The sequence below is a fragment of the Arachis hypogaea genome, chromosome 14 (genome assembly GCF_003086295.3).
Source record: "Arachis hypogaea cultivar Tifrunner chromosome 14, arahy.Tifrunner.gnm2.J5K5, whole genome shotgun sequence".
Taxonomy (NCBI): Eukaryota; Viridiplantae; Streptophyta; class Magnoliopsida; order Fabales; family Fabaceae; genus Arachis; species Arachis hypogaea.
The window spans coordinates 142,740,573-142,756,964 of NC_092049.1; the positions used below are offsets into that span (position 1 = coordinate 142,740,573).

General features: G+C 29.7%; 1 protein-coding gene across 1 annotated transcript; it reads left to right on the plus strand.

Annotated features, from left to right (window-relative positions):
- Positions 1-1,553: 1,553 nt before the first annotated feature.
- LOC112798260 (adenylate isopentenyltransferase 5, chloroplastic-like) lies at positions 1,554-4,773 on the plus strand. Its single transcript, XM_025841502.3, has 2 exons — positions 1,554-1,654; positions 3,536-4,773. Exon 2 carries the CDS (start codon positions 3,545-3,547, stop codon positions 4,406-4,408), a length of 864 nt encoding a protein of 287 aa, XP_025697287.1. The 5' UTR covers positions 1,554-1,654; positions 3,536-3,544; the 3' UTR covers positions 4,409-4,773.
- Positions 4,774-16,392: the final 11,619 nt, after the last annotated feature.

Consider the following 16,392-nt stretch of genomic DNA (forward strand, 5'->3'; position numbering starts at 1 on the left):
ATTTTGGAGTTCTGATAAAAAGATAATTTATCACTGTATATGTCACAATGGATAATTTACCCTTTATTTTATAGAGGGTATGGTAGAATTCACCATATATATATATATATATATCAAAGTAAAAAGACATACATAAGTTTTATTCTTTTACTTTTATACACATAAATATATGTGATTAAATTTTTATAGAAGAATTGTTTAGTGTGCAAAAAATTACAAAAAAAAATTTAATTTAGTTCAAAAGTTTAATGATCAAGGAGTTGACAGCAAAAATTAATATCATACTAGCATAAAAAATTAAAAATTACTTTTACTAGCATACTCAGATATTTATATTTAATTTACATTATTCGAATAATAATTAAGTATAAAATAAATCATTAATATCATTTTATTACTTTTGCTTCGTATTATTTATGGGAGTCACTCAAATAAAGATATCAAGAACATATTTTTTTTTAAAAAAAGATTAATAACTAAAATTTAACAGATATAACCGATTAAATTATGTTATTTTCATTAAAATTAGACCGGACAAATCAGTTTATCCAAAAAATCAATAAATTAAATTTTGAACTGATTTAAATTAATATATTTTTTTATAAAAATGACTACAAAATTCTTATTATAAAAGATAAAAAAAATATTCCTATTAAATATATATATATTAATTTTGAAAACTCTAAATTCTAACCCTACGACGACAGAGAAAAAAAAAGTAGTAGGGGTATTATAGTTATTTCTAAAAAAATAATATTAATTTAGATCAATTTAAAATTTCATCCACTATTTTTTCGGTCAAATTAATTTGTTTTGCCTAATTTTAACAAAAATAAGTACTTGTTTGGGCGCCATTAAATCGATAAAAAAAATTTTTAATAAAAAAGATATTTTTTATTTTTTAATGTATTTGACAAATTTTTAATAGTAAAAGTAAAAATACTAAAATAATTAAAAAATATATTTTTTTAAAAAACTACCATTTACATCTTTTTTTTAAAGATTTTTTTCTTTAAAAAAATATTTTTTTAAAAGATTACTATGTATCAATAATATTATGTAAATAATATTATTTACATAATACAATATCATATAGAATATGACATAATAAATACCTTATTTATAATATTTTGAACAGGTTTTATACAGTACAATTGCATTTTATCAAGCCTATCAAATGCGTCAAACGGACCATTAATTCATGATGAATATAAACCCTATATTGTGTACACTATTCATGAACCTGAAGCTAATAATACGGAAATAAATGTGCAGTGTATGTCCAAATGACCTAAAACTTAAAAGAATATATCATCAGGATTATTCAATTTACTTATATATTTAACCAAAAAAAGGATGCATTAAATTTTAAGAAAATAGAAAATGCAGCATAAATTTTAATCACACAAAAAGGAAATATATCTTTTGCAAAATCTTGAATAATAAATAAAAAAGACTAAAATAAATTAAAAAGAAAACAGAAGGAAATAAAATATTGCAAATAATTGGTGCATGTACAAAGTGCTGTTACTATAAATAAGGGTTTCAAGTTTCTCTGGTGAATGAATAGTAAACCACACTACAAGCATACTCATAAGAAGTTCAATTCACTGATTCAGTGCTCAGTTTCTTGAAGCTCATAACATAACAACTGGTGAGTTCATAGTTTAGTTTCTCATAAGCAACAAGTTTAATATATTAGAAATGCTATTTGTATACCAAAATTCATGATATATATTTTATTTTGTAGTAAAAAATTGTCACATAACATTTTTTTAGTGTATCTAAATTAAAAATGTTTTTCGTCTTTTTACTTTTTTTCGTTTTTTTATTCTAATTGCAAATCTTTAATTACAAATCTATCATCTATCATCTATCATTTATCTATCATATATTACATCTCTAATTTTATAATTAAAATGTATCACATACCATTTTTTATTATAATTGGAATTAAATCCCTCTAAAATTAAGAAATTCTCCTCTCCTTTTTACTAATTTTACAACCAAAATGTGACACATATTACTCTCTCATTGTAATCAAAATTAAATTTTTCCTCCAAAATTAAAGAATTTTTTCCTCTTCCTTACTAATTTTACAACCAAAATGTGTCACGTGTCACTCTCTCATTGCAATTGAAATTAAATCTTTCCCTCCAAAATTAAAGAGTTCTCTCCTCCTCCCTCTTCCTTTATCTATTTCTCTCATTCCTTTAACCACTCTATCTATTTTATATATCATTATCAATATCAATGACTAATTACTAATTTGACAATTAAAATGTGCAACATGACATTTTTAATTGTATTAAAATTAAAATTAAAATATTAAAATTGAAATTGAAATATACTTATATTATGTATCATATATTACTATCTAATTTAATAATCAAATGTGTCACATGACACTCTCTTATTCAAATTGAAAGAAAATATTTTTTTTTCAAAATTAATAAACTCCCTTCCTAAATTCTCTCATCTACCTCTCATAATTTTTCTATTTCTCTCTACTAATTTTGTCATCCGATATTTTTTACAATTAAAATAATTTTTTTCTTCTAAAATTAACAAACTCTCACTCTCACTCTCATTTTTCATCTTTATCTTTCTCTTTCTTTTCTCTCATTCTCTATTTTTTCTATTGTTCCCTTCTACAAAAAACAAAATTAACAAAATAATATAATTTAAATAAAAAATAATATTATTATTGTTATTATATACATAGTTTTTTAGTTTTTTATTTAATTTTAAATTTTTACCGCTTATCTTTCTAATCTATATTTTTATTTCTCTTCTTTCAAATATTTATTACATATAATTTGGAGAGAATACTAATGTTATAATTAAAAGTTAGAATCAAGATTCAATTGTTTAAAAAAAATTAATTTTGAGTTAATTTTATAACTATCAGTATAATTTTTTATACTAATATCTAATTACATTTTTATATACATAGGGAGAAAAAATATTATTTTTAAATAACAAGTATAAAAATTAATTATTTCTGTTTGTATAACAGACTTAACAGTTAACACTTAATTAAGTATACACGTTAAATTATTTTAAATTTTAGATAATAAATATTAAAATTAATTATTAATAAAAATTAGACTTTTTCATATAAAAATAATAACTAAAAATCTTATTATTTAATTTTTTATGTACAGATACCTTGGTCTTCTTAGCAAGAGACTTTTGTCAATCTACGACTTTTTTTTGTAAAAGTAGTTTGATTATATAAATATTTTGTGCCATACATAATCTATACTGTCAGAACAAAGTAGACCGTAGTTTTAAAAAATTTATATTCCCGTAATATTATTACGGGTAAAAATACTAGTAAACTACTAAAATCAGCTACTAATATATTTGTGTATAAATACATGTGTGGTTTAATTTATTTTCAATGTGTATTTATATTTTAACATATATTTTATACTTGTGGTTGATTTTGGTGGCTAATTTTGGTTTAATAATATATATATCTCCACCTTTTTTTTTAATATGACTCTCTTTTTTTGTGTTTAATTTCTAGGTTTTGAAAATGGCTCCAAGTTGGAGTGTTTCAAGCTTGGGTAAGAAGAAAGTGTTGTTCATAATGGGAACAACAGGATCTGGAAAATCGAAACTTTCCATCAACTTGGGGACCCAATTCCCCTGTGAAATAATTAATTCAGATAAAATCCAAGTGTACAGAGGGCTGGACATTGTGACGAACAAGATGGCACCTTCCCAACAAGGTGACATACCCCATCACTTGCTAAGCATAATTGATGATCCTGACTATGATTTCACTGCTAATGAATTCTGCAAAAATGTTCATGATGCCCTTGAACTCATAACCGAAAAAGGGAACATACCCATCATTGTTGGAGGCTCAAACTCTTACATTGAGGCATTAGTGAATGATCCCAAGGGTGAATTTCAATCCAAATATGATTGTTGCTTCATTTGGCTTGATGTGTCTCTCCCTGTTCTGTATGATTACTTAGACATTAGGGTTGATGAGATGGTTGATGCTGGTGTTGTTGATGAGATTCGTCGTGAGGCTTATGATCCCAAGAATTCTGATTATTCTCGTGGGGTTAGAAGAGCCATTGGAGTCCCTGAACTTCATTACTATTTTCACATCCTTCAGAATGATTCAAGTGATGATGTTGATGAGGCTTATAAGACTCGGGTGTTTCTTCATGCAATTGATACCATGAAGATCAACACTCATAAGTTGGCCAAGAATCAAGTCACCAAGATCAAAAGGATGGTCAATGAACTTGGTTGGAAGATGACTAGAATTGATTCTACACAAGTTTTTGAGGCTGTTTTGAGAGGAGAAGATTACAACCATCTTTATCAAGAGATTGTGCTCAAACCAAGTGTGGAGGTTGTTCGGAGGTTCCTAGATTATTGATGATTGAGACAAAAATTGTTCTTCTTTCTTAAAGGTAGTGCTCTTTGAATAATAAAATCTTTTTATTCTACTTCATATATTATTTGTCACATTTGATACAGTTTCTTTATCTGTATTTTTTATTGTGACGAATATTATATAGAATGGAGTAAAATATTTTGCTTATTCTTAGAGCACACTTGAAAAACAATGATCATGATAAAAAAAAAAAACAATTTCTCTATATAATTAAGAAAACAAAGGACTATTTACTCTTAACGAGTTTGTAGTTCCTATATATTTATTACAGAGTGTATTATGTCAATAATTATGCACAAAATAATAATAAAGAAAAATAAAGGGGTTAGTAGTACCCTATTTATATATATTTACATACATTTTTTTTTTGTTATGAATTTATAATTTTATATATTTGTTAATTTGTATTAATAGTGGTCAGAATTTGATTTATTTTTTTTTGGAGATCACTTTAATAAAGACACTAAAAATATCTTTTTTTTTAAAGATATTCACTCATGTCATATTATTATTGGACATCCTTATTAAACCGATAAATAATTTATTTTTTATTATAAACCAGAACAAAATCGGTTTATTATAACAATAATAATAAATCCAATTCTCTACATTATAATTATTAGACCCGATTTGATCCGATCGAATTATACCATCTAAACTAAATATCTTTAAATTTTTTGATAAAAAGACAATTATATCCCTGATTTTTTGTTTTTCGGACATTTAAATTCCTAAAAATTTAAAAATACAATTAAATCCCTAAAAAAATTGGGTTTATTATTATTGTTATAAAAAAATTGGTTTTATTCTAATTTGTTAAGAAATTCTAAAATAACCGGTTTATTAATACGTCCAATAATAATGCGACACATAAATGTCTTTATAAAAAGACATTTTACGCATCTTTATGGGAGTATTTTCTTTTTTTTTTGGTCTTCCTACAATATTTTTTAATATTTATTTGAACATTTAATGTAAACAATATTTAAAAAATATTTTTTTTCATGGTATCATTCAATTCCACAATTTAAATCTAAATTATTAAATTTAAATTTTATTTAAGAATCTTTGATCAATAAATTATTAGATACACAAACAGAATTTGAACTCCTAACATTTAATTAAACAAACTAACAATGCTTAAGTTTTTGTTAAGCTTTTCATTATAAATATTGCCTAAAATAGGTAAAAAATTTACACTTAAATTTTGTTTCTTCTAAATATTTTAACAAAACTTACTCTTTTCCTCTTTTAACTTAATACAAAATACATCTTTCTAGTTCACATCTTTACTAACTCAGCATTACTCATTCACATTTTTACTAACGTAGAAACAAACTCCAACCCTTATTTTCAAAAGGCTTGGAATTCAATTATTAATTATATATCGTTGGTGGAACCTAAATTTGGAGGATTTAATATTGAATTTATCTTAATAGTGAAATTTAATTATAGAGTTGAAACACAAATAGAAAAGAATTAACAGGGAATTGTCGAAATTTCAAATTAAAATGGAAACCCATATTGTAAAAATAGCTAAAATAAAAAGAATTCAATATCTTAAGAAATATTCCAAATAAGAACATGCAAATTCAGTAGGTTTTTCTAAATACATGGTTTGATTGACCTTTTATATTTATGTGATTTTGTAGTTTTTCTTATATTAGTCAAACATGCTCCATTAATTCTTGACTTAGTGCTTCCTCTAATAGAAGTTGTACTTTTGTTTCATGAAAGAAAGTCTATTAATGGCCGTGTTTGTTTTTAGAACAGGATAAGATAAAATATTGAGAATAAGACACAAAAGGCATAGATACAAAATTTTGTATTATTGTATTTTGTTTGGTGATAAATTAGAACAAACTATGAAAATTTAATTTATTCTCATTTTTTTTCTATTCAAAAAATTTTTAAAAAAATATATAATAATAAAAAATATAATTATAAAAAATTAACAAGAATAATGAAAGAAAAAATGAAAAATAAGTTATATCACTTGTTAGTATCTTTGTGTCATTTCTTCTAAGATGAACACAAAATACATTAATTCATTGTCTCAAGATACAACATCTTTTTCTATATCTTATCTGTCAAACACGATTTTGTGTGTCTATATCTCTATTTTAATGTCCCATTCGTTCTTATAAACAAACGCAGTCGAGTTGCTGAGTTCTCAAAGAACATATTTAATTTTTAGAAAAACCAAGATGTTAAACTTAGACTTGGCTATAAAGTTTTTGAATAGGTTTCTCTCGTCTCTAATGTAATTTTGTTAATGCCACATGCATCTATACCCTTGGTGGTTGCTAGTATAGCAATTCCAAATCTACCTTTCCATACTTATTGTAAAAGTTGGCTGAGTTCAAAGGAGATGATGTTGGAATAAATTATTTCATTAACCCAGATTATCCATATTGAATCACAAAAAATATATCATAATGCAAAAGCGTACATTTACTCATAAAAAATCAGAAACTAATGGAAGGATTTGGATTTTGTGGTTCTTTCGATCTTACTCAACCAAAGCCTTCTGTATCCTTAGGGCTGAATTGTAACTCTTTTGATGGAGAAAGAGCGACAAAGGCGGCTTTGGTATATTGGGGACCAAAATTCTGAAGGCACTATTTATATTTGAGCATGACACCCATTAAACCCTAAAGACCAAATAAAATAGTATCTAAAGTCCAAAAGATAATATATCTAAAATCTAAAAGATAATTATCTAAAGAACAAAAGATAATATCTGATTTTATTCTCGTTTAATTCCAAATCAAAAGTAATTATGACTTATTCAATTTAGTATTTATAACAATAAATGAGATCACCATTATATAAGTCATTTAATTTGAAATAGTATAATTTGTGATTATAATTAATATATGTATTGCCCACAAACAAATTAAGAAATAAAAATAATTTTCTAACAATCTCCCACTTGGGCTATACATATATTCTTTCTTGACATAATCACATCTTATAAACTTTATGTGCGCATCTGAATGCTATTTCCCTTATTACTTTAACAATCTGGTTTATCTCATATATTAGATATGGAATCACCGCAGCTTTTATCACATTAAATATCGTGACTAAACTATGGCAATCACCATCCTAATATACTTAACGACATAGATCAAATTTGGATGAGTAATATGGAAATTACATGCTAAGTGATCTCGTGCATGTCTATTTCCAACTGGTCCAACTTTAAAACTTTATTGAGATCAAACACAAAATAAATATTGCAAAATGAACGTTTCACATAACATAAAAGAAACCATCAACTTAATTCTGCAGAGAAAATAACTCAATATCTGTCATAGGACATATAACATAAAATAAACTCCCACTAAACCAAGGCATCACAAATATTGACACCCATCCGAGCTGTGTGCTCATGAAAGACTTTAGGAATCAATCCCTTAGTTAATGGATCTGCTAGCATATACTTTGTTTCTATATGTTCTATGGAAATATGTTTTTCTTGAATTTTCTCCTTGACAACTAAGAACTTGATGTCTATATGTTTCGATTTTGTCAAGCTCTTATTGTTGTTGGAGTATAATACTGCTGACTTGTTGTCACAAAATATCTTTAATGGCTTTTCAATGTCATCTACTATACGAAACTCAGTGATAAAGTTTCACAACCATATGCCATGTTTGGATGCCTCAAAGTAAGCAACATATCTGCCTCCATTGTTGAAGAAGCTACAAGAGTCTGTTTGTTAGACTTCCATGCAATAGCTCCTCCAGCCAAAATAAAGATACAGCCTGAAGTAGAGCGTCTACTGTCTTGGCATCCCGTAAAATCGGAATCAGAGTATCCAATGATCTCCAAATTTTCTGATATCCGATAAGTAAGCATGTAATCCTTTGTTCTTTTCAGATAACGCATTACGCGTTTAACAGCTATCCAATGATCCATGCCCGGATTGCTCAAGTACCTACCCAACACTCCCACTATAAATGATATATCAGGACATGTGCAAACTTGAGCATACATTAAGCTCCCTAATGTTGATGCATAAGATTTATCATGCATTGTTGTCCTCTCAAAATTATTTTTAGGGCATTGCTTGAGACTAAACTTGTCTTCTTTAGTTACAGGTGTGTCTATTGGTCTACAACTTTCCATGCCATATCTACTTAAAGTCTTTTCGATATAGTTCTTTTGTGATAATCCAAGAATACCTTGAGAACGATCTCTTAGTATCTCGATTCCTAATACAAAAGAGGCATCACTAAGATCTTTTATTTCGAATTTGTTCGATAGAAATTTCTTAGTTTCATGCAACAAGCCTATATCGTTACTGGCAATTAGAATGTCATCAACATATAAGACCAAGAAGATGTATTTACTCCCACTGAACTTGCGGGATACACACTCATCTATGATATTCACCTCAAAACCATATGAGGTAATGACTTGATGAAACTTGTGATACCATTAACAGGAAGCTTGTTTGGGACCATAGATGAATTTCTTTAACTTACAAACCATAGATTTTGAATCACCTAATACAAAATTTTCTAGTTGTACCATATACATCGTTTTATCAATGTCACCATTGAGAAACGCTGTCTTTACATCCATCTGATGTAGCTCAAAGTCAAAATGAGCTACTAGTGCTATTATGGTTTTAAAGGAGTCTTTCGATGATACTGGAGAGAAAGTCTCTTTATAGTCTATGCCTTCCTTTTGAATAAAGCCTTTAGCGACTAGACAAACTTTATATATCTCTCAACATTACCCTTAGAATCCCTTTTGGTTTTAAATATCCATTTACAACCAATTGGTTTCACACCTTCAGGTAATTCTACGAGATCCCAAACGTCATTGTCTTTCATAGACTTCATCTCTTCTTTCATGGCAACGATCCACTTTTCAGAGTTAGAACTTTGCATGGCTTGAAGAAAATTGATTGGGTCATTTTCTGTCAAACCAATGTCATCCTCATGTTCTTAGAGATAGACAACATATTCATCCGAAATTGCACTTCTCCTTTCTCTTATGGATCTCCTTAATGGTACTTCTTGAGGTTGTTGAGCTTGTTGTATGGGTTGGGGTTGAGGAGGATTCTCATCATTTTCCTGTACTGTAGCAGTATCTTGAGCAACAACAGTATTCTCATTGTTCTCTTGTACTGTAACTGGATCTACAGTAGAATTCTCATTTTGCTCTTGTACTATAACTGTATCTTGAACAACAATAGGCATAAGGACCTAATCATTGTCAGTTACAATTACAAAATCCTCATCAAAAGCAACATTCCTAATATTTTCCCCAAACTCAACATCCTCAAGAAATCTCGCATTTTTCGTTTCAAAAATAGACGTTGATGCAGGATTGTAAAACTTGTATCCCATGAACGCTCAGCGTAACCAATAAAGTAGCAACTAATTGTCTCTGAGTCCAATTTTCTTTCATGTGGCCTATAAGGTCGTGCCTCAGTTGGACATTCCCAAATATGCAAATGCTTTATACTGGGCCTTTTCCCAGTCCAAATTTCATACGGGGTTTTGTTAACTGCTTTGCTTGGCACCCTGTTAAGGATGTACACTGCGGTCTTTAAGGCTTCTCCCCAGAGTGATTCAGGAAAGGAAGAATGACTAATCTTACTTCTCACCATGTCCTTAACAGTTCGGTTCCTTCACTCTGCAACACCATTCATGCTAGATTGCTAGGTTTGCCTGGTATGGTGTATTGCAGAACAATACCACACTCCTCTAGGAAAAGAGCAAAAGGCCCGGGATGTTGCTCACTTGAACTGTCATATCTTCCGTAGTATTCACCACCACGATCAAATTTGACAGCTTTAATTTTTTTTTCAAATTGAAGTTTAACTTCAGCTTTGAAAGACTTGAAAACATCCAAGGCTTGGGACTTTTTATGAATTAAATATAGATACCCGTAACGAGAGTAATCATCTATGAACGTAATAAAGTACCATTGTTCATTCCAAGAGATAGTAGGGAATGAGCCACATATATCAGTATGTATTAGTTCTAAGACATCATAAGCTCTCTCGGTACCTAATTTCCTTTTGTTTGTCCTTTTTCCCTTTATGCACTCAATGCAGATTTCAAAGTCTGCCAAATTTAGGGGTCCAAGAATTCCATCTGACACGAGCCTCTGAATTCTCTGTTTAGAGATGTGACATAGGCGTTTGTACCATAATGATGCCAAATTCTCATTTAGTTTTCGCTTTGTACCTGTTTGCAGTATTTCATTATTATAGGAATTTAAGTCAAGCCTATATAGATTATCCACCAAATGACCAGAGCAAATATTATTCGAATTATAAAAGAGACTGACTTTATTGTCTCCGAACGAACAAAAATAACCTGATTTGTCCAAACGAGAAACAAAAACCAAATTCCGTCTAAATGACGGTACATAAAATGTCTCTAATAAATCCAAGTAAAATCCACTCGTGGAACATAATCTAAAGGTTCCTATAGCTTCGACTGCAACTATATTGCCGTCTGCCACATAGATGTATCTTTTAGCATCACTTGGCGGTTGGCTCCACAGGCAATCCTGCATAGTAAAACTTACATGAGTAGTAGCAGCAAAATCTACCCACCAAGTATCAACAGGTGAATAACTTAAACTAGCCTTAGAACAAACAAAAGTAAGAATTATACCCCTCTTTACATGCCAAGTGGCATATTTGGTACAATCCTTCTTCATATGTCCCACCTTCTTTACAAAAGAAACAGGTTGAAACTTGATTCTATTTTTTAGCCTTTTTCTGCGCTGAAAAGTCACATTCGCAGTAGTATCACGCTTTCTTTTATACTGAGAAGATGAAGCCATGTGAGTACTTTCAGTCTTATCTTACTGTAGCCTCTCTTCTTCTTGCACACAGTGAGATATAAGCTCATTTAAGGACCAAGTGTCCTTCAGAGTGTTATAACTCACTTTGAATTGCCTAAAGTGTGCAGGAAGGGAAATCAAAATGAAATGCACGAGTAAATCTTCAGACAACTCTAACTTTAGTGCTTTCAATTTTGAAACAAGATGAGACATTTCCATACTGTACTCCCTTATGTTCCCTTTACCTTTATACCTCATGGAGACAAGTTTGCTCAAAAGGCTACTTGTCTCCGCCTTTTCATTTTTAGTAAAGAAATTTTCAACATCTTTTAGGAACTGTTTGGCATCTTTATCCTTAGTAATTGCCTCAGGAATTGAGCATTTCATGATTATAATGCTCATTCGATTGGATCTCTCCCACTTCTCTATTTTAACCTCATTGAGATTTTTTGGAGTGGAAGTGAGTTTCTCCTCTCGAAGAGCTATATCCAGATCCATATAACCGAGGACAGTCTCCAGGGTATCCTTCTAAACTTTAAAGTTTGAACCATTCAGCATAGGAATACTGCTAATTTGTGCAGAAATATTGGTAGTTAAAGCCATAGTTTCTAGATTAGAACAAAAGAACATGCAGTAAATATTAGTTAAATAATGAGAAAAATCCATATTGAGATATCTAGAACAACATTAATTTTTAATCTTTGGATAGAAAAATTAACTGTAAGTGATACTCTCATTGCAGTAATCAAATATTGTCAAAATTCATGTCACACATTAAGCCTTTCTTTGGATTGACTTAATGCGCACATAGAAACTTAAATTTCGCAACCTATTTATTACCGTATATATTTTCTATTAATTGGTTAAACAATAACCTTCCTTTGGGCCGATTATTGACCGCATAATTAATAGAAAATAAACAAAAGTGTGCAATGCTTATTATTTGGCCAAATAATAAACTTCCTTTGGACAGATTATTGTTCGCATAAATAATAAGCATTACTTTATTCTTAATTAGTTACCCAAACATGTAGTTACCATCAATATGTGTATGTAATTCGGCCAAATATAGACCTTCTTTTGGGCTGACCAATATTCGTATGAATTATATATCACTATATTCCTAATGTTTTGAATAAATCAATTTTCACGAAAAAATACTACTTTAGCAACATAATGTTCAATCAATTTATTTCAAAACAAAATCTTTATAAAATTGGTGAGTATAATAATTCTTATATCCCAAGAGGATAATTAATCAATTTTGTACCAATTAATGGTACATAGAATTAGATACGAGACAATCAAAGTTTAGTAATACTCCATTAATATTTTAAAATAAATAAATTTGTTACTTATTAAAAAAAATAAAATTTTTGCCAAACTAAAAGACCGAATCATAAAATATATACGTGCCTCAATGTATATGAATGACGAACATCATATATAATACATATATATTCAAAAGCAACCAAAACGGCGATATATTGTATATGTGGAACAATACTAAAAACGTATACACTAACACACATAGTCGCACAGATATAATACATATATATGTATATTCCTATATATGCAACATCATAATGTAATAAGAAACACATATACATTGATCCATATATCAATTCAGTAATTAAAAAATAAAATTGAATATTTTGTATGATTAAATTATAGATAGTTTTGATACTACTTGTTGGAATAAATTATTTCATTAATCGAGATCATTTATATTGAATCACTAAAAATATATCATAATGCAAAAGCGTACCTTTATTCATAAAAAATCAGAAACTGATAGAATGATTTGGATCTTGTGGTTCTTTTGATCTTTCTCAACCAAAACCTTATGTATCTCTAGGGCTGAATTGTAACTCTTTTGATGGGAAAAGAGCGACAAAAACGGCTTTGATATATTGAGGATCGAAACTCTGAAGACACTATTTATAATTAAGTATAGTACCCATTAAACCCTAAACCCAAATAAAATAATATCTAAAGTGATTTTTCCTCTCTCTAATGTAATTTTGTTAATGCCACATGCATATTGCTATACCCCTGGATTTGGTGGTTGGTAGTAGTGCAATTCCAAATCTACCTCTCCATACTTATTGTAAAAGTTGGCTGAGTTCTAGGGAGATAAAGGAGAGAAAATAATTTTTCATAATAAAAAATTATCAAATAATGTTACATATTTAAATTTTTTTGTTAACTAAATTCAACTAAGTTGGCCTAACATATAAAAACTTATTTATAGTTAATATTATTCAAAATTTTATTATTTAATTTAGTTGAACTTAATTCATATAAAAGATATGAACGTATAGCATTACTTAAATTTTTCATAAATGTGACTAATAACCTAACTACGAACTGTCACATCAGTTCACTCCACATCACATCAGCCTCCTTAACTTAGTCTATTTACAGTTAACAAATACATGAGAGAATAACAGTGAATAGCAGCAAGCTTCGATTTCAAGTAACACTTATATCCTTTTATTCTCACTTTCTTTCATCATTATTCAAACCCTCATCACCAGAGATTTCAAGCTTTCATTGCATTGATTAACTTCTGAAATCAATTCTATCAAAACAATATCCTTAAGAATAAAATAATTCTGTGAATATTTGTTCCTAATATAATCCCTATGGTAATGCTCTGCAACTCAAGAAACATTGTTAATTAGGTTTATGCTAATTTTTTAGTTTACTATTTGAGTAACTGAATTTATGTGTTTTTTAATTTAAAGTTTTTTTTTATGTGGTATGTGAATTATTAATGTGAGATTTCTGATGTGAGATTGCTGATGTGAAGAAAAACACAGAAGAAGTACAAGGTGCTGATGTTAAATGTGAATGCTTTTAGATGATGAAGTGATAGATAGTTTCTTCTGTTTAATAATTTTTTTAGAGACTCAACCCCTTATCACTTGATTTGAATTCAACCCATTCATGATTCATGCATTATTGCTCCTAGCCTTTGCTATTTCAATTCTAATGATGCATAATCCTTGATGTTTCTTTAAATTGATACACTCATACATTATTTTTTCCTTTAAATTCTTGAAGAAGCTGAAGTGGTACCAACAGTTGCCAGATCCCCCACTGGTGGGCTGGCATCAAACCCTCCAGTACAGGCTCAGGCCCAGCAGGCTCAGACTTCTGGTGGGCCCAACACCAACCCACTCAATCTTTTTCCCCAGGTATATACTAACTACTGAGTAAAACATGAACAATATTGGATGGTAAATTGACAATATTTTGATCAGGGGATTCCTGATATGGGTGCAAATGAAAATGCGGGTGACTTGGATTTCTTGCGAAACAGTCAACAGGTATTTCCATTGATTTATAACGGGAGCTATGTTACATCTTAAACTTTTAATGCATTTTGTTAGGTTTTTCAGGTGTTCGATGGATCGGGTGAGGTCGATGATGGAGCAAAAGGGTGAGATGATCGGGACCTGAACATGAGCTACTGGAGCGATGCATTCGGCCTATTTATCGGTATGTCAGCAGGTGGGGCCACTTGTAAGGACACTCCAATGCTAAAGTCAATATCCGTACGAAAAGACAACTAATTAGGATAAGAAGGGTAACGTACCTTTGGGAAGGGGTAGGACACTCCCCATTTATACTCCGTACACAAGTGAGCTCTCTGCGATTAGACCCATTCGCCTGAAAGCTTCTGCTAGCTGTCCAAATTTCTTCTGTGGTACGGGAGGTGACGCGTGGGTTGCTTTTGTGTTCGAGTCGGTCAACCCAGTGGGTCGGAGATTTGTAGTTGGACCTAGGGTCCGTAATGGATTGGGCCGGAACACATTTATTATTTTATTACTATTATTAGTTTTATTATTTTAATGTGATTGTTTGACATTTCGGTTCCAAGCACTAAGAGCAATGGTGCAAGCGAATCCTCAGATTTTGCAGGTGTTTTTTGTTGATTCAGTTACTACAATTGGTGATTAGGACCTCCTTGATTTTCAAGAACATGATTGATTATTTTCATCTTTCCAATACAGCCCATGCTTCAAGAATTGGGAAGACAAAATCCACATCTAATGCAGCTCATCCAAGAGCATCAAGCTGATAAATGAATCTGATGCAGAAGAGTAAGATGATGAATGACTTAAGTTTGTAGTTTGTAGCCTTTTGTTTCATCTTTTCCATTTTATATTGTATGACTATGAACTGTTAAATTAAGAAGCTTGTCTGCTAAGGCTGCTGTTTTGAATTGCTTGATCAGGAATCTACCGAGTGAGTTAGCTTCAGCAATGCCCCATATCATCACTGTCACCCCAAAAGAAAATGAGGCTATTCAAAGTTTGTTTATGATGAGTCCTACTTGCTAGTGTTAGTATCTTATTCTTGTTCCTAATATGTTGTTCTTTTGCAGCTTCAAGATATGGGATTTGATAGAGATCTTGTATTGGAGGTGTTCTTTGCATGCAACAAAAACGAGGATCTGGCAGCCAACTATATCTTTTAGATCACCAGAATGAATTTGAGGACTAATCAAAGATTCTATTTCATTTGATTTTGGACTCTGGACAAGTGCCAATGTTAATATTTAGGGAAAGTATGAGGAGTCAATGAAATATTTATACAATGTGTACAATGGAGGTTTATGGAGTATTAGAGATATAATTGTTAGTGTTACCTTTTTCCATCAGCTGAAGTTTTTGGGATGTGTGGTATCATGACATGGTATTAGAGTTTTAGATCCGAAAATCAGTTTAAACTTTTGAAAAGATGTTTATTATTTCTAGTATTCGAATGGTTATTCTAGATAGTATGGGAGATGTTCATTTTGTAATTTCATATAGCGTACACATTGTACAAAAGGTAGATTAGATTACTTCACACCATTGACTGGAAAATATATTCATCTTTACCTAGAAATCAATCAATATGTTCCTTTATTACTATGAATTGATTTTACTGGTTATATATCGGTCATTTAAATCGAAATTATATATGGTAAACAATATAAAAAGAAAATATTATACCCATGCTATCCATAGTGATTCTCATCATTTATGGTTAATGATTTATGTACCTCTTCAAAATGATCCAATAATTAAGTAATAATCAATGACAAGGGTGACAACCGTCTCCTTCTAAAGAAAGTATAGAAGATTTCT

Excerpts from the sequence above, each read along its gene's own strand:
- LOC112798260 (XM_025841502.3), top strand. The coding sequence starts at position 3,545 with ATGGCTCCAAGTTGGAGTGTTTCAAGCTTGGGTAAGAAGAAAGTGTTG.